Raw genomic sequence first — 19,785 nt, forward strand, 5'->3', positions numbered from 1 at the left:
TGCTGTATGACAGATCCAGCCAGCTTTCTTCAGCTGAGACAGCCTATTAAGTCTTTCTCCGAAGTCTGAGGCTTGCTATATTCCTTGTGTCATAAATCATAAAATGTTATTTTGCCCACATTCTGCAAAGCTTCAGATTTATGCAGCATGCTTGATTTTTGTTTTAAATAGCTGTCATGATCTCTGTAGGGTATATTATTTAAAAAATTGTCATATATAAAAATAGATCTCCTGTCTGCTGGTGTCTCACAGTAAATTTACTTTTCTACCCATGAGCATCAGGGTTTTCAGGCTCACACTGAGACTTCTGTTTTTTTGTTTACTGGTGCTCTTATGGTATTGAGCTCTTACAATATGTTGTAGTCTCTTATCATAGAAGAGCAAGGTTTGTTTTAAACTGATGCCCTTTAGTCCCACCTCCCTTAAATTCTCCCCCTCCCAAAACCACAAAGCAAACCAATCCAAAACTAAAAAAAATAAAAAATAAAAAATAAAAAATAAAAATAAAAAAGTACAAGACACAAGCCTAAACCTAAAACAAATAAGAGGACCAAGAAGGCTTGGAAGGGTTGTATACCTGGTAGAGGGTGGCTTGCAGACGTGGATTACTAGCCTTCTTGAACTGACAGGAGTCAGTCAGCATTCACATTTCTAGCAAATGTTTGGGATTATGCTGAACCTTTAATTGAAGAGACTTATCTGTTTCTGCTTTGTGAGACATAAGAATCCTTTACCATAGCACCCTAGATCACAATTGAGCATCACTGTGCTAGAGATAAGAGTTCTATGTTACTGCTGTCCAGAAGGTATTTTTTAAAACATACCTGTTACTTACACCTAGATTTTGCTGGTTTTGCATTGCCCACAAAGGCAGTAATACAAACAGCTAAGATCGTAGTGATTATACACAATTGAGTCGGAATGCTGATGACTTTCAGGTTTTATAGAGATGCGATTTGAAACTGAGCAGTGCTGGTGATAATGTCATTCTGTAGTACATATGGGGTTCTTGTGTGGTGGATTGCAGGTTCTTTAAGCACAGGAATAGCAGTGAAACACTGAGGGTCCCTTGAGGCTATGCTCATGGTGTGCATGTTTTGTTCAGTGCCTCCACCTCCAGACAGCATGAGCTCCTGCAGTCTGCATCTGTCTTAAAACAGTCTGGATCTTATATGGCTGTTTAGCAGGGGAACACATTTTGCTGTGGTGTTTAGTGTTTGAGCAGCCTTTCCTTCTCTTTAGGGAAGAGCAGTCTGGATATATCCCATCAATAGTCATCCATGACCCCTGCTTGGACGACAGTCATAAGTGGCTGCTTTTAAACAGCAGAGATGTGATCAAGCTTGGCTGGAGGGATCAGTGGAGGCCTTTGTCTAATTAATGTAATTAATTGAACAGTTCTCAGATTTGAAGGTTTGGGCTGCTGAAGGAAGTCCTGGAAGACTCTTGTTTTTAAAGGCAACTGTTGGATTCAGAGTGTTGGGACACATAAACCTTGCTGTTGAAGTCTCAAGTGCTGTCACTGTTACAGCATGCATGTTCTTGGACTTGCTCCAGCAGCAGTGAACTCTCTATTTGGCCGTGGAGTGTGTGTGTGGAGTTAGTTAATTCCACTTACACTCTGAGTCTGGCTTGCAGAAGTCCCAAAATATCAAATTCTGACTATTGTCTTTACGAAAGGGAGTCATGAAATCCAGGCAGTTGTTTGTGATGAGTTCTCTGCTAGTGTTTGTTTTGGTGCAATGGTAATGCCAATTTGCTTCTAGGTGGTACTGCTCTCAAAACAAGCTCTTCTATAACCTGTACATTCATTACATACAGTAAACATCTTACATGCTACTCTTGCTAATTTATTTTTTTTTTCCCCACTCCTCATTACCTTTGTACTGGCATGTTTAGGGTACTGTAGGTAAGTATTTTCCATTTTAAATCAGTGTTTTCTTTAGTTTATAAATAGGCTGTTAACATTAGCTTCAGGCTGAGTGGTGGCATGCAAAGTTTTGACTTCATAATAATTTCAAAGTGTGTTGTTGATCTGTTTTTAGAGTGTTCCAAAGTTCAGACAGAAATTAATGTAGGATACTACTTTGCCATCTTAAAGGAAAACCACTTCTTAGAAGGCAAAATTTGAATGTGGTAAACATGGTTTAGACTTTTGCTTGTCTTGGGAAAAAATGCAACCACTGATCTAAGTTATGAAAAAATAGCTAATGGGCATAGCTGAAAACTACTTTCTGTAAGCATTTCTTGTTCCTGTTTGGTAGGCAGGATGAAGCAGAGGTGTTTCTCATTGTACACAGTGATTAGGTGTTTGCCAAGTAGTATAGTAATCTGAATTGGCCTGATAGGCCTGCAAGTCAGTTTAAGTGACTGTTAAAGGCAGAGGGTATGATTCTGAGTTCCAGCATAAAGTTATGTAGTGAGAGGTTATCTACATAGGTCTTGCATGCTGAAGACTCTGCAGCTTCCACAACAAGCTCTTCCGTTTCTTTCTCTGTAAGTAACTTCATCTGCTGGTCTCTTTTGTAAATGTCAAACAGCTCATGCATTTTCCTGACTAGGGGTGTATTACTCTGTGTGCGTGTGTGTGTGTACATACAGATATATATACACATATATATTTACAATGTATACATAGTTCTTGCAAACTACTTGAAAGAAGGGTCAATGAATCAGTGAGAAGGAACACAGCCGTTTTCCAAATAGTTTTTAGGATATTTCCTAATTTTGGTATAATTTGTGCATAGTGGATGAGGCATGCATGGTGTTCTCAAAAGATACATGGCAGAAAGCTATCGAAAAGCACAGAGTTTCAAGCTTTAGGGTATTTCTGCAATCCAGTTCTGACATTTTTGTATTTGCTGTAAAGGATAAACAAGACCCAGTGGTGATGTATGGTGTATGGTTGCATTTTAATCAAAGCTTTCAATTTCAAGTCTGAACTTTTTTTTTTTTTTTTTTTTTTTTTTAACTTCTGGAATTCTTGACAACACAGATATATTTTAAATGTGTGCAATGCAGGTTTGCATTTTAAAATACATTTTATCAAATTATTGTATGTTCATAAGGATAGCCTGCTATTTAAGCTGGTGATGTGTTTATTTTGATGTCATGTTATTTTTGGTATTTTTGAATAGGCAGCTAAAAAGTTTGACAGGGGGTTGGTTTGGTTTGGTTTCTTATTATTACTCTTTTCAGGCAAAGTTCATTCCATACTAGCTTGCTGTGCTGTTGAATGAATCACAAATTAATGTGGATCCCCTTGAAGAGAGGCTTTTTTTAAATATTTTTTTTTCCTGTGTCTACAGGAATATTTTAGAATTTTGAATTCTAAATTAATGAGATAAAAGAAACCACCAGTCTAAAATTTTAGATTTAATTACTATTTATGGTTAATTTAAAAGTTGTATTGTACTCTTATTTCCTTGAACCACAACACTATGATCTTGGCATAATATCCCCATGGAGCCCCATCTCCCATACCCCCCAGCATTTTACATGGCTTGTTCTGATAGTTTTTGTTCATTTTGCTCTGTATCTTCTTAAAACGTGTCTTTGGGCTTGGATGCGCAGAAGATGCTTTCTAGCACCGACTGACAGTAGAAACGAAAAGCCTGTGAGGTTTCATTGGTAATGCTTATCCCATTGGATTAGTGGAATTTGCTCTTTTAAAATTTGTTTTTAACTTGAATAACTAAAAGCTGACCTGCTGTTTCTTCCTTGCATGCCAGTGTTATTTCTCCTTTTTAGTGCCTTAGTTTGAAGCCTTTGCTTTATTCTGAAGTTTTTTGGTTTTCTTCTGTAACAAGCACGTATACTTGTGCTGTCAAATACTACTTTGTAGTAATGTGAATTTTCATTTATCGGGCAGCTTTACAGTCCCAGACTGTTTTTAGTTAATAGATTGGATGCTGTCAAACAGATTTTGGCAAAAATCACTTTGTAAAATTCACTGACTTCTTAATGCTTTCCTCCTGATGGCAGCTTGGCACAGCTCTCTTCCAAGAGCCTAGTAGCTGAAAACACTTGTACTTTTCTTATGGCTATTAAATAATCTTTATGGTGTGTTTGAGGTGTCGAACAGAAGCACAATCACTTTGTGAAAGAGCTTCATCTGGTACATTGTCTTAATGCTCCAAACGCTTTTCCAAAGACATTTCTGCAGAACACAAAGCCTGTCCGCGTGCATTGGAAATGTCAGCAGAGCTTGAATTACTGGTCACGTGCTGGTTTGAAAACAGTAAAACATTTCGATCTGCAGCAGCTGAAGTGAAAAGGTGAAACATGCCTGCTCTATAAATAGCTTCCGTAGTGAACACACGCTTTTCTAACTGCAATTCTTTTGTTGTCTTTAGATAATGGTGAACGAGGTTTTTGTTGGAAAGTGAAGCATTAGTGTTCTTGGGGTCTTTTGGAATGGATAAATATTTCCAGCAAAGATTTATAATTGAGTAAAAGAGGAATTTTGCCTTTGAAGGGAAGGACCTATTTAGAGTGAGAGCTTGAAGGTTTTACCTGGAGACTTTTTGCTCCTTTGGATCTGTTAGTGAAATGTCATCATCTTTGAGACCCTTTGAGACTCTGGGCAGGTGATTCCTTTTGCCTTCTTCCAGAAGCATATAACATCACCCTTTTCAGGAGGCTATAAATTACCACTGGTGAAAGCTTTCTAACGAATCACAGTGTGTCAGTGTTTTTTCCTGCTACTAGTTTTGTTCTTTTATATGGAGAACATTAGGTGATTAGGTTAAAAAAGATTAAGACTATGTCTGCAAGAGGGCAATAGACCTCCCTGTGGAGTACTCTGCAGTGTTGGTGGCCATGGAGAAGGTGGCATTTGACATCCGGTAGGTTAAATTATGGGAACCCTGCCAGGCCTTCTGAATTGAAACTTCCTGGATTGTTTTCTCTGGTGTGGTAAAATCTTCTTAGAGGTCGTATGTACTAACAACAATTTCTTTATTTAAAAACACAAACAGAAAAGAGGAGGAAAATAGTGTTTCGTAATTACCAGGCATAGTACATCATTGCAGTTTAGTTAATACAGAGCTTCCACATGTTAGCCCGCAAGGGCAGCTGATGGTTTTTGTTTTAAATCTCTGTACATTAAGGATAGGTGAGGTACTTGTCTATATTTGTGCTGTCATTGTTTAGACCAGGATCTGTATTTATAAATGTTGCTGCTTATAGCATGAATTCTCAAGTCGTCTCAGTGGAGAAGGATGGGGAGCAGTGAGCTGTGTTTGTGTCTGAACAATGTCAGGACTCAAAGGCAGGCTTGCTGTAAACACTAAATATTTCTGGAGACATTTGTCTTCCCAGGAAGATTAGATCTTTTTTGAATGCTTGAATTATATGCTGGCAAATTAAAAAGTGAAGGTATTTTTTGAGTAGCAGGTTGTGGGGTTTTTTTGTTGATGTTTTTTTGGGTTTCTTAGTCATTTTAGTAAATAATTTTTACTGGGCCTTTTTCTGGTGGAATTAATAGGAGTTCAGGTACTTATTGACAGTTGGAAAGAGTGGGATCAGGCTCTTTCAGTGTTTGTGTTAGGCTTTTCCTCAGCTCATAGACGAGACAGTTTTACATGTGCTTCATAGGAAAGGGATATTAAAAAGAGAAATCTCCTATGCAGTTTCTCTGTGACCACCAATGCAGTTTTCACTTACTGGGAATTTACCTGACATAAATAGAGCTGGCTATGTTTTAACGAAGCCTATTGTTTCTGTAGAAGACACTTACAGGAGCATGCAGTGACTACTTAAAACCAAAGGGAAAGACAGAGAGAGAAGCTCATGATGTGTGGGGCAATTCTACTCTCCTCTGTGAAAGTGTTAAGTGGAAGCAAGAGCAAGAGTAGTGTATGCTCAGGCTTCTTCCTCCACCCCTTGTCCTCCCTGTGCACTTTGCAGCCTACTGCCTCTTCAGCCTTGACTCTTAGCTACTTTGTTTGGTAAACATCGTCTTGCAAAGTTGAGGTTAGTGTGTGCATATGACCTTCTTCAGGATAGAGTATCAGAGTACTGCAGCTGAATGTAATCCAAACAGTGATGCTGACTGGACAGCCTGCTCTGAAATGTAGTGTGAACAGATGGGAAAAAATGAGATTTTTCTCTTTGTTTCCTGCAACTTGAAAAGCTTTTTTAAAACAACTGGAGACAAGATTTTGGACTAGACTTAGGGCTTGGGGGTGAGGCTTTTTTTGGAGGGGTGCATTGGACCTCCCCCTCCCCCTGAATTTTCATGTGATACTGCTTCCTACTGTACACTTTTCTGGTATTTTAGGAATACTAAATCAGTTTTCTGCTCTGAGGGGCTGTGGTTTTGTATTATTTCCATTATAAATAGTTAATGTAACTCCTTACTTGTAGTGTCAATCCCTGATTGTATATGCAGTGTTTGTTTAATACTGATATTGCTTATGAAATTTGGTTGTATTGCCTTGCATATATGCCTCTGACTTAATGCTTGAGCCAAAATCAATGTCATGCTTACATAAAATTCAAAAGAAACCCCCAAATTCTGCCATTCAATGATGAAGTGCTGAGAACCAAACCTGGGCCTTCATGTTGTGCAAACGAATGCAAGTTTAGGTCTGATCTTCAGAGTCTGAGGCCTTGGTTCAACAGGATGCTGTGTCAACTAGTGGTATCTTGCTGAAACAAACATTTTTCTTATGATATACCATACATTCTTACAATGCAAGAAAACCTAGAGCTTCTGCCTTGTGCTTTATTATGCTGAATCGAAAACAGGACCGTAATGCAGACTTCTGAAACAGTGCATGCATATATCATTCAGTATTATAAATCTGATATCCTGTGTGTTGGCAACTGGCAACTGCAACACAAACATAGCTGTCCTACTGGGTTGCTTGGGTGGAGGTGAGCTTTAACATGAACTCAGTGGTGAGAGAGGTGAAAGCAAAGAGGTTACTCCTGACTTGTGTCTTGAGTCATGGCTGAGTTGAGACTAAGCCCTGGGTTCGTGCCACTAGGGTGCACTGCCTCCCTCTTACTTACTGGGAGAATGGTTAAAACTGCTGGTAGGTGTTGCAGGTTGCCTGGTGAGGGCTTTGGATATCTACTGCCAACTTGCTGAGGTACTGAGAGTTTCACATTGGTCTTGAATCACATGAAGCATTTGCAGCTGTAATTTACCGAATAAATGTTTTTCTTCCTATAAAACTTTTATCAATGTTGGGATGGAATGGCAAAGAGGGCTTGTAAACTAGCTTCTGATTCCCCTTTTGGTTTTATTTAAGATGAAAGAGGTGCATACAAAAGAAAAAGTTAATAATATTTATAATTAAAGCAAGTTCTTTAAGATATACAATTTCTCAGAAACACATGATGACCTTTACTTTATAAGTGAAAGGTTCTTGATAATGAGATCTAGTATTTCACTTACCTAATTACGTTTTCTATTCTTTTCCCCACATAGGTTTCCACTTGAGTGGCACAGTGACAGAGCCTGCAATGCAATCGGAGCCAGAAACTGTTTGCAATGTAGCTATCAGCTTTGATCGTTGCAAGATTACCTCAGTGACCTGTAGCTGTGGAAACAAGGACATATTTTACTGTGCTCATGTTGTGGCACTCTCTTTATACCGGATCCGCAAGCCAGATCAAGTCAAACTGCATCTTCCCATTTCAGAGACACTCTTTCAAATGAACAGAGACCAACTACAAAAATTTGTACAGTATCTGATCACAGTGCACCACACAGAAGTTTTGCCAACTGCTCAAAAACTAGCGGATGAAATTCTTTCTCAGAATTCAGAAATCAATCAAGTCCATGGTGAGTTTGATACTACTTCCTTCTTTTGCTTCATTTTCTCTTTGGTTTTGAGCTTTTTTTGCGGCCTTCAGGAGTGTGACCTGCTGTGGTCCTCTCCAAACTGAATTATTCTGTGATTCTGTGGTGTGTAATAAAGAGGATTCTGTTACTGACCCTTTGCTTTAAAATATTTTGAAAGCAGTACTTTTTGGAGAAGAGAGAAGAATTCCTAAGCAATGAGCTTGATGTTTCCAGCGGTGTTAATATGTGTCCTGATCTGCTTCACGCTTGTATTTTCCAGCTATGAAAAACTGAGTAGTGATATTCTTTGTATAGCCACATTGCTTAAAGGAACTATCCTACCAACTTAACCAATGGTATCTCTCTGTTATTTTGTTCTTCTTGAACTAATCTTTTGACATTTTGATTGTGTAATTGTGTTTTAACTGTAAAGCATAAAAGCAAGTAGATGTTACTGGTTTCTTCATCCATCAAATATACTTTTATTATCCTTTGGGATTTGGTTTCTATATGAGGTCAGGAGAAACATGCCTTTATTTCAGTGCCATTGTCCTCTTAGTGCTGCAGCAGCCTACAGCATCAGGAAAGGTCTTGATCTTTCCCGCTCTTTCTGCTGCACATGGTTTTAATAGCTCTCAGTTTCTTGTACTGAACATCTTACGTTTCTTAAAGGGTGCTGGGTGTGACTTGAAGCTTTTGAGGTGGCTTTTCTATGGATCCTGCTGAACTGAAAGCAGGTAATTGAGTTTGAGGTGACCCAGCTAGTTTATTAAGAGTCCTGTGTTCCTGTAAGGTCACCTGGTAGAAATACCCTTTCAGGTGAGCAGAGCTGTTGGCATAAAGGCAGCTTAGACAGGTGAAGTAAGTTACCTAAATACCTAAAAATATCTTTTTGGTTTGTTCACTGATAGGGACTGCTTCTTGTGTGTTAGATATTGAAGAGGGATGAGCACTCTTCCAAAGAATTTGCCGTGCAAACACAACCAAGCTGCTTAATACTGGAGAAAGAAAACTGCATGTGAGTTAGATACAGTGTAGGCAGAGCAAAAGAAGGGAATCCTTCCAATAACAGGACTCACATGTAGCCTAGCTCCTCTCCTCAGGGTCCAGTGATGCTGGCAGGTCCAGGCAGGTGGTGCTGCAATAAGGTCAATTTGGGGAGCAGTTCCCTCTTGGCTTTGAGGGCTATGGGGACCTGGCCAGAGGCAAGGTGACTGATCTGGTTGTTACAGAACATAATGAGAAGGTGATTGGCAGAGGTGCCTGATGGTGGTGGAAGGCAAGGGAAACTAAAGCGGATGCAGGATATTAAGCAATAGAGGAAGATATTCAGGTGTTGTAAGCTGAAGGTGTGTATCCCATGAGTTGATAATAGCCCGAACAGGAAAGGAATAAATGTTGAGTATGAATGGTAAAGAAGACTCAGTCAAGGGTGATTAGAAAAAAAGAAGGCAGGGTGGGAAAGGAAGGACAGATGATGCCTATATATGGCTGTATTAGCTGTACTATGGCTAATGTAAGAGAAATGACAAGCTGTTGCAGAGTGCTTAAATTTGATCAGTGTTAAGTCTGTAATTATTCGAATCATAGGCATGTTAGTCTTTGTCAGCTTATTGCCAAAATATCTCATTACTCATTAGTATTCAAAGTATTTTTTTAGAGAGGTATTTGATGTTTATATCACATTCTAAATAGCAAAAGGAATAAGAAACAAAAAACTAAGTTGATGATCAATTATGAAATTTCACAGTGAACATGAGTAGGGTAGGTTAAAATTGCCCACAAAACTAAAATGTTTTTTGCACATGTTGTTGTTTTCCTAGTTAATGAGATTGCAGTATGTCGTCACTGACTGTTGGTATTTCTTAATAAATACCAAAAAATTAAGCAGAAGATTCAGGCAGCAGAAGAAAATAAACTGCTGTTATGAAAGAAAGCTGCATTATAAAGCAGGATCTGTAGTCTCCTGCTTTACCTATCAGACTCCCATAAAACCATGGCCTGATTTTTTTTTTTTCTTAATATGTTTACAATGTTAAAAAATTACAAGAGCCTTTTAAGGAAGAAGTGAGTTCCTTTGATTATATAGCAAGTAAGCAGTCATCTGGGATTTGTACTGTATTTGACCTTTAATCAAATTCCCTAAATCAGAAATAATAAAATTAGCCAAAAGAAATCTAAAAAAAAAAAAAAAAAAAATCTGTTTCTGGTTCTAATAGCATAACCTGGTGAACATAAGGTCACTATTCACTCCGTCACATCTGCTGTGCTGATGTTCAGCTTGTAATACAAAACTGTCTTGTAGACCTGTCTTGCTTTGAACAGCTTAACCTTACTGAACAGTGTTTGTAGACTAATTATTTCGAGCACTGCTTGAAGGTACAGGTAAGTAAGAGGAAGAACTTACATAAACTTGCTTATAAAAGCAAGAGTAAACATGGCACAGAAACACCAGAAACAGCTTTAATTTAAGGCAAGTGCTGAATCTGGAGTTGGAAATTCTTTTCACTATTACATAGAGGTGTTCCAATTTCAAGTGTTTATATGCAACTTCTTATCTTACTTTTCTTTACTCTCACAGTAGCTGTACTAGTTCTATTTATCATATATTTTCAGCAATTGGCAAAAGAAATCAGGCCTTGAATGCTATTTATTTGTACATAATAATGATCCGGGACTTGGAAGAGTTCTGAGCACAGCAGTTTTGTTGACTTGCTTATGAGCTGGCTAGGGAGATGGACCAACTCTGCAGCACTTTGCTTTCACAAAAGGTGAATTGGTAATTGTTCATTTGCTCTAAATTCTACCTTATGCAGCAGCCTACAATTGGCTTTGGTGAGTTCCCATGTGAAGGAGGTTACTGGGGGAACCGGTGAAGTGGCTTACACTGATGACATCAGTTTTGAAGCAGCAAATTCCTTTGAGTTCCTCTGTGAATGCAAATGATGCTATATAATTTCTTGCTTTATGACTGAGCCTTACTGCAGGAAAAAATAAGGGAATGCTGTTAGAAGCACAGGAATGTGTTGTCTATTCAATAACTTCAGGAGAGATGAATGATTTATTTGGAATCCTGTATTTGCCATGCTAATTTTCTGTTGGTGGTGATTACATTATGAGAGGGCTTTGAATATTTTTAAAGCACGAAAGCACCTCTTGCATTTTAGAAGGTTTGTTGTGTTTTGATTTTCTCATGTTACACTGTGACAGCAACATCTTGCTGTTGATTTCAAAACTGAAGATCTGTGGGGTCTAACCTTCTGTACTGATGACAGCTGTAGATGTTCCTACTGATACCCGGATGTCTGCACTGCTTAACTTTTGGCTTCACATTGTTTTTCATTTTGGGGATGCTGACTAAGGAAGCTGGAGGAAGATTAGGACCCCACTTAGCTGAGGTGTTTTTTTCCCCTCTTGGTTTTTGTGCAGTTTTAGCAGAGGGAGCTGTGAGGTGGGTTAAGTGAGGAAGAGAGCAATCAGAATGATGGACTAACAACCAGGTTTGTCATCTTGGATTTCTCTTTTCTTAGATATGATACTTAAGTAAATTGGTTGGAAGGTCATGAGCATGTTCTGGAGAATTTGAGTGGAAATAGGAAAGTAACTGCAAGATGTGAAGTGGGAGAAGGTCTGTTTGCATATTAATCTTATGTTAACATTGATTTGTTATTATGTGCATAGGGTAAAATGGTCTGTCTTTATTGGTGTAAGGGCAGCCTAGCAAACCAATTTCATTTTTATGTTTTAAGCTGTACTGTTTCTTTCCTGCATGTTTGGTGCTGCTGTTGCAGTCTCTGCTCTTACAAGAACTGTGTGGATTTCTCCAAACTTTCTTCTATTCTCTGATTCTCTGACTCACAATACGAGTCACTGGTATGAAACCACAGGAAGATAAATTTAAGAGGGAAGACCTGGGAGAGAGCAGTTTAAGTACATTTGTCTTCTTGGAAGCAGAGGTACCTGGGTAGTTGTTTCTGTATGTGTCCAGGCAGGTCTAGGTGCATCCTCTGGAAACACTGATCTGTAATGTATATTAGGAACGTAATAGTAAAGGCCTTCTGCAAGGAAATATCTATCCAAAAAATTGCTTTAAAATAATATTTTAGAATATCTAGCATGGTTGCTCTATGTTTTAAGTTCCAAAGAGCAATTTTGAGGTACAGGTGGATATTTGTTAAAATGAACTTCATGTTTTTAACTGAAATTATGGGGATCTTAGTGGAAAGTTGTAGAGTAGAATGAGGCTGAACAACAGGATACAGCGTGTTGCGGATCTACTAGAAAAGACTTTGAAACTTTCTGCTTTGTGTTCGTGAGGCGTGAATTTTAGGAGGAGGAGTTAGATGTTGTCATCAGAGCAGATAAATTGATGTATTTTTCTGTATGTGCAGATGGAAAGGAAAGAGGGTTTTTGAAGTTAAAGATTTGTTGTGATTTTATTAACTTTCCTCAGCAATTTAGCATTACTTGTCGGGTCTCCAGATTTTCCGCTGATAGCATTGGCTGCTTCTCAGCTTCTCAGTTGCTGTTTGCTGTGTGCTAACTGAACAGGGGTTATATTCCACCAAAGAGTTCTCAAATTAAGTATAAGATGAAGTGATTTACGTCTAAACTTTGAATCATTTGGGGAATCAGAGGCGTAATCATATTTTTGAGTCATTAATTTTATGATCTTTTGCTTATATAAATATTGTTCAGAATAATTCTGAGCACATGAAGTTTATGAAATCAGTTACTGTTCTGTTGTGAATCAGCATATAGCAGTATTGGTTTCTGGCTGAGACCATTCAATCTTTGCATTGTACTAAGTCATGCTTTTTACTTGTAATAATTTTTTCCATATCCTCTTCCTAGTGCTGCCATGAGACGATATTTAATAAAATCTAACTGATGTACAGTTCACCTGTATAATGAAATTAATAAACTTTTTATAAAATTAAGTTCAAAGAGGTTTCAGTATGGCTATGAGTGAGCAATTTGGCATGATTTCGTTTGAAGACAACTCTTGTGATACTTACGAAGTAGGGATCAGGAGAACAGTTTGTCTTAAAAACTACTTTCTGTTGTTTTAACCAGATTTCACTGTTGATCTGCTCTTAAGTTGTTTGCCATATATGCAGTTCTTAGCTTATTTCAGTCAGTGCTCCTTGCTTTGCTTCTACTTACTTTCCAAGGTTAAGTTCTCAATATACAACACCAGTTCTTGAATATGGCTGCTCATTTTTAAAGTGGTTGCTCTTAAAATTGCTATATAAATATTCAAAGTGTTCATTTTTTTTAAATGTTACTGCTTCTTACGACCTGGGAGTTGATTATATATATTTTACATGTAACCTGCTATGACCGTAAATATAAAGGGTTGTTACCCTGTTTTCAGATTTTATTTAGGTGTTGCAGAATTGCGCACAATATTCCTGCTTTGATTGCCAAGATTGCAATTTAGTATTTTTAGCTAGAGCATGTGTAACTATGTATAGCTGTATCTATATACTGTATTTATTGTATTTAGCTGTAAGTACATGACAAAAAACCTATTTTGAAGACCAGTCATGACAGAAGTTAAAGCCAGGGGTTGGAAGGAGGAGGTTAGTGTGTTAGTATCTATAAACTGACACAGTTTAATTACAGGTTTTATTATTTAGCATAATTATTCAGTGCTTTTCACTTTCATAGGTCAAATGAGAACTAATTTACCCTCACAACATCTCTCTGAAGCACATAAGTGATACTTTTCCCCAGTTTACAAGTGGGGAACAGGATTTGATCTTGGTACCAAACTGTGATGCAGAGATTAAATTCAGGTCTGCCCATATTCATTTTGCAGCCAAACTGTTTGTCTGCTGATGCCTTGTGGTGCCCATTTGGGGCTGCACCCCAAGCAAAGCCACTGCCCTTGAGCGGAACCTTCAGCTGTGCCTGAGCTTTCCTGATGGCTATTCTTAGGTCATCATCTCGCATATCCAAAGGCAGCTTTCTCCTTTTGCTTGTTCAGAAAGCTTCTTGCTTATTCGCCTGGTCCCTTGTCTTCAGAATGAAAGTGGCAATGTAGAAATCCTGTCCATTGCTCCAGAGAGAATCTGTGTTTCAGTGGGAAAGGAGACAGGCTAGATCAATCAGTGTTTAACTGTCTGTGAGTGAACGTAGTAATCTTGGAAAGACATATCTGTAGAACTGTGCTGAACAGCATCAGAGAGCTCAGACCCTTGGCTTCATGTCTTCAGTCTTAGAATCATAGAAATTATAGAATAGTTAGGGTTGGAAAGGACCTTAAGATCATCTAGTTCCAACCTTCCTGCCATGCGCAGGGACACCTCACACTAAACCATGCCACCCAGGGCCTCATCCAACCTGGCCTTGAACACCGCCAAGGATGGAGCGTTCACAGCCTCCCTGGGCAACCCATTCCACTGCCTCATCACCCTAACAGTAAAGAATTTCTTCCTTAGATCCAATCTAAACTTCCCCTGGTTAAGTTTTAATCCGTTACCCCTTGTCCTGTCACTACAGTCCCTGATGAATAGTCCCTCCCCAGCATCCTTGTAGGCCCCCTTCAGATACTGGAAGGCTGCTATGAGGTCTCCACGCAGCCTTCTCTTCTCCAGGCTGAACAGCACCAACTTTCTCAGCCTGTCTTCATACAGGAGGTGCTCCAGTCCCCTGATCATCCTCATGGCCTCCTCTGCACTTTTTCCAACAGTTCCATGTCCTTTTGATGTTGAGGACACCAGAACTGCACACAATACTCCAAGTGAGGTCTCACAAGAGCAGAGCAGAGGGGCAGGATCACCTCCTTCGACCTGCTGGTCACGCTCCTCTTGATGCAGCCCAGGATACAGTTGCTTTCTGGGCTGCGAGCACACACTGAAGCCGGCTCATGTTCATTTTCTCATTGACCAACACCCCCAAGTCCTTCTCTGCAGGGCTGCTCTGAATCTCTTCTTTGCCCAACCTGTAGCCATGCCTGGGATTGCTCCAACCCAGGTGTAGGATCTTGCACTTGGCATGGTTAAACTTCATAAGGTTGGCATCAGCCCACCTCACAAGTGTGTTGAGGTCCCGCTGGATGGCATCCCTTCCCTCCGGCGTATCAACCGAACCACACAGCTTGGTGTCATCGGCAAACTTGCTGAGGGCGCACTCAATCCCACTGTCCATGTCACCGACAAAGATGTTGAACAAGACCGGTCCCAACATCGACCCCTGAGGGACACCACTCATTACTGGTCTCCAGCCGGACATTGAGCCATTGACCACAACTCTTTGCATGCAGTTCTTTATCCACCGAGTGGTCCACCCATCAAATTGATGTCTCTCCAATTTAGAGACAAGGATGTCATGTGGGACAGTGTCGAACGCTTTGCACAAATCTAGGTAGATGACGTCAACTGCTCTACCCGTCCATCAGTTTCGTAGCCCCATCATAGAAGGCCACCAAATTGGTCAGGCAGGATTTCCCCTTACTGAAGCCATGCCGGCTGTCACCAGCCACCTCCTTGTTTTTCATGTGCCTTAGCATGTCTTCCAGGAGAATCTGCTCCAAGAGTTTGCCAGGCACAGAGGTGAGACTGACTGGTCTGTAAGCCCCTGGGTCATCCATTTTCCCCTTCTTGAAAATGGGGATTATATTTCCCTTTTTCCAGTCGTCGGGAACTTCACCTGACTGCCATGATTTTTCAAATATGATGGCCAGTGGCTTAGCAACTTCATTCACCAGCTCCTTCAGGACCCGCGGATGGATTCCGTCAGGTCCCATGGACTTGTGTACGTTCAGGTTTTTAAGATGCTCTCGAACCAGATCCTCTCCTGCAGTGGGCCTGTGGTCTTCATTCTCACAGTCCCTGCGTCTGCTTTCCAAGACTTGGATGGTGCAGTCAGAGCCTTTGCCAGTGAAGACTGAGGCAAAGAAGTCATTAAGAACCTCAGCCTTCTCCAAATCTCGGGTAGCCAGTTCTCCTGATAGCTTCTGGAGCAGGCCCACGTTGTCCCTAGTCTGTCTTTTTCTCGCTACATACCTATAGAATCCCTTCCTATTATCTTTCACATCCCTAGCCAAGTTCAATTCTTAACTGGGCCTTAGCCTTCCTCACCTGGTCCCTAGCTTCCCGGACAGCATCCCTGTATTCTTCCCAGACCACCTGTCCCTGCTTCCACCCTTTATAAGCCTCTTTTTTCCCTCCAAGTTTCCTCAGCAGCTCCTTATCCACCCAAGGAGGTCTCCTGGCCCTCCTGCTGCACTTCCTTCTAGTTGGGATGCAACACTCCTGAGCTTGTAGCAGGTGATCCTTGAATAACAACCAACAGTCTTGGGCCCCCCTGCCCTCTAGGACTATATCCCATGGAACCTTACTAAGCAGGTGCCTGAAGAGGCCAAAGTCTGCTCTCTTGAAGTCCAGGGCAGTGAGCTTGCTGCACGCTCTTCTCACTGTCCTGAGGATCTCAAATTTGACCATCTCATGATCGCTACAACCAAGGCTGCCCTGGAGCGTCACATTTCCAACCAGCCCTTCCCTGTTGGTGAGCACGAGGTCAAGCATGGCACCTCTCCTTGTCGGCTCCTCTATTACTTGCCGAAGGAAGTTGTCTTCCACATCATCAAGGAACCTCCTGGATTGCTTGTGCCCGGGCCGTACCATCGCTCCAACAGATGTCAGGGTGGTTGAAGTCCCCTATGAGAACAAGGGCCTGTGAGCGTGAGGCTGTTCCTACCTGTCTGTAGAGTGCCTCATCCACAGATTCCTCTTGATTACTGTTTTAGCCTACTAGCGTGAAAATAATGCAGGTGTAAGTATAGTGATGCAGGGCCCCTGGGGAAGGTATATTTGGGATTGTGGTGCGATAAAAGGCTTTGGGTGGGGGCAGCACTGGTGGCCAAGGGTAGCAGGTGCCCTTGTTCCTGTAAAGGAACACTGTTGTTAAAGAATCTGTGGTAGCTGTGTTGAAATTTAACCTTCTAGCACAAATTGACTGATGAGCTTTTGATAAAAATATAAACAGTTACAGAAGGAATTGGTTTTCCCCTCAATAGGGAAGCTTAGCTGAGGAGTCTGGGGCTATTTTTAATTCAATTTAAAACTGGCCATACTAAAATTATTTAAAAATAGATCTCCATTGAAGTGAGCGGTACATGTAAGTGTATTTTGTATATTGGTGCTTTTATATACTTCCTTTTCACAGATCAGTCCTCTGTGTTTTGAAGCAATGAAATATTTAAACTGTTTGGAAGGTGATACTGCAAACCTGGGTCTGTGGAACGGTTGCGCTGCTTATTCTTGTATGGCTTGATTTCCCTTTTCATCTCGGTGCATTTCATATAGCTGAGTGAAAGCACCTTAAAGCTAATGCACTAAAGACAGAAGGAGGATGCTTTTCATTTCTTGGTTGCTGTACTATCTTGGGCTTGATTCCTGTCTTGTGAGACACTGTTATTATTCCTGTGGAAGGCGGGAGAGTTCATTCGCATCTTCAAAGACACAATTCCTTATTAATTTAAATTAATCTAAATATGTGTGTGTGCTGATATATACACTGTATTGCTATGCAGCATTTCCAGCTTTAGGCTCTGAAGTTGGAGGAAGTTGCTCTGCAGCCAGTAGACAAGACATCCCTCTGACCCTTTGTATCTTCTGGTTGTATTTTCATTGAACAAAGATTCCAGGATTCTGTGTGGCTGCTTAGAAGCTTCACCTACATGGCAGAGCTGCAGTTGTGAAATGAAGGTTTGAATCAATGTTTCATCCCTGAACATCTGAAGAGTTGCAGCTATCTTTGCTTTCAGGTTCTCGGGGCTCCTCTGAAAAAGGAAGTTTTTACAAATCTGACTGTGTAAATTTCCCTCCCTGACAGTTTTTGGTTTTTTTTTTTTTTTCCTGCAGAGGCAACATGGACTTGGATTTAAGAGTAATAGATTGTGTAACATGATTCGGTTTTTAACCTCTTCTGAAAACCTAGATAGAGATAGAGATTACACAGTTGTGACAAGCCCAAAATCAAAAAGTCAAGTTAGCTTATATCTTGGGCATGCCTAAGATACCTGATGTGGTGATGTGCTACCTTGAGTTGTTTCTCTGACAGACTAGACAAGGGCACAGCCTTTTCAATTTGAATACCTTTAAAAAAAATAGTCAGTAAAAGTACAGGATTCTTCAGAAAAATACAGATTATTAGGTGATGCAAGAACTTGGTTTAGTTTTGTCAGCCTTTAGTAGAGGCCACCAGGGGGAAATCACTGATCTCGACTGCAAAATTTGAGTTAAAGCAACCTGTGGCCAAAGCACTGCCGGATGTAAACCTAGTCACTTCAGTGCACACTCTGCTAATAAGGAACTGACTCTGTGCTGATGACATTACCTATGGAAAAATGCTCCTTTGAAAGCACCACAGTCTTACATGGCGGTAACTCTTATTTATGGTGGAAATGCATTTAGTACTTTAAGACTTTGGATTTGTTTGGGGTTTTGTTTTTACTCTTTGTTTAGCTTTGCAGAGCCATCACAGCTCAGAGGCACCGAAGTGATGATTTTCCTCATGTTCATCAATAGCAGTGCTCACTAGCAGTCAGTTAAATCTGAGCAAGATTGCTGAAGGTACAGGAATTACACAGGTTTTTTGGGGAAAATGGTTTTAAGATCATGCTTGTAGAAATACTATATGAAGTCTGATTTTCTTGTAAAAGCATTCTAGTATAGCTGCTGAGCCTGGGAGGAAGAAAATTCACCTTAATTTTAATGTTTTGTTATAATTTTTTTTTCAAGTACCTTTCCATAGGCTGTATTTTCCAAGTGCTTACGACTACTGAGAAGAACTTAAGTCTATTTTAAAGAATATTTATATTAAAGTCAAGACATAAAAAAAAAATTCCAAAAACCTCTGCAGTAGTCCTCTCCCCTGGACTCATTAACCTCTCTTCTTTATATAGAATATAATGATTTCTTTTCATTCTCTTTGCAGGTGCTCCTGACCCAACAGCGGGCGCTAGCATAGATGATGAAAACTGCTGGCATTTGGATGAGGAACAAGTCCAAGAACAGGTTAAACTCTTCCTCTCCCAGGGCGGATACCATGGATCAGGGAAGCAGCTCAATTTGCTTTTTGCAAAGGTGTGTTGAGTACTCTAAACCTTCCCTTTTTTAACTCCCCCATTCCCCAAGCCAGTCCGCACTTGTTTGAGTCTTGCTCAAAGTCCTGTTGTTCTAAAAAAAGACAAAGCCTTGGGAACATGATCACAACTTAATAATGTGTTGTACAGTAATGGACTGTAATCTGATGTGTCTTGAGCAGTGTAAGGACATGAAGTAACATTTCAACCATCTGCAGCTCTGCTGTGCTGTTCCTTCCCACTCTCAAAATGTTGGAGAAGCCTGCAGGAATTAGTCTTGCAGCAATTTGCATAATGCATCTGTGGATTACTTGTGGAAGAAGTATCTTTGATTATTGCAGTAGGCTACTGAAACGAAAAATTGTTATATTTGGGAAGGCAGACTATATTTTCTTAAACACTTCACATCGCATATATAAATTACATTTCCTATTTAATAGAGGTGGAATATTTTACTCTGCAGCATATTGTCTGTACTGTGATTTTTTTGTCTTTTCAAGTTTGTATTAAAAGACTTGTTTCCTAGGTGCGAGAGATGCTAAAGATGAGAGATTCAAATGGAGCCCGCATGTTGACGTTGATAACAGAACAGTTCATGGCTGACCCTCGTCTGTCACTTTGGAGACAACAAGGAACTGCAATGACTGACAAGTATAGGCAGCTCTGGGATGAACTGGGTAAATGCACAGACTTCAAAATCGTTTAGTTGTTCATATGTATAATGAAGAAACAATTGCATACTTGGGGAGGAGAGAAACTTTATTGTGGTACCAGGTAAAGCAGGTTAGAGTTTTCTGCAGTTCTCCTTGTTCAGTTAAGGTTGGGTGAAATTGAATTTCTGGTCTACAGTGTGAGACGATTGCAGTTGGAGGAGAGGAAGCATAATATGAAA

At 40.1% G+C, this 19,785-nt stretch overlaps 1 protein-coding gene across 1 annotated transcript in view; it reads left to right on the forward strand.

The window, feature by feature from the left end:
- ZSWIM6 (zinc finger SWIM-type containing 6) overlaps positions 1–19,785 on the forward strand; it is a 134,722-nt gene that overhangs the window by 72,754 nt on the left and 42,183 nt on the right. The window contains exons 2-4 of the mRNA XM_080636515.1: positions 7,442–7,798; positions 18,746–18,894; positions 19,420–19,570. Coding sequence (XP_080492641.1) covers positions 7,442–7,798; positions 18,746–18,894; positions 19,420–19,570 — 657 coding nt within the window. The remainder of the gene's footprint in view (positions 1–7,441; positions 7,799–18,745; positions 18,895–19,419; positions 19,571–19,785) is intronic.

The sequence above is a fragment of the Psittacula echo genome, assembly GCF_963264785.1.
Source record: "Psittacula echo genome assembly, chromosome: Z".
Lineage (NCBI taxonomy): Eukaryota > Metazoa > Chordata > Aves > Psittaciformes > Psittacidae > Psittacula > Psittacula echo.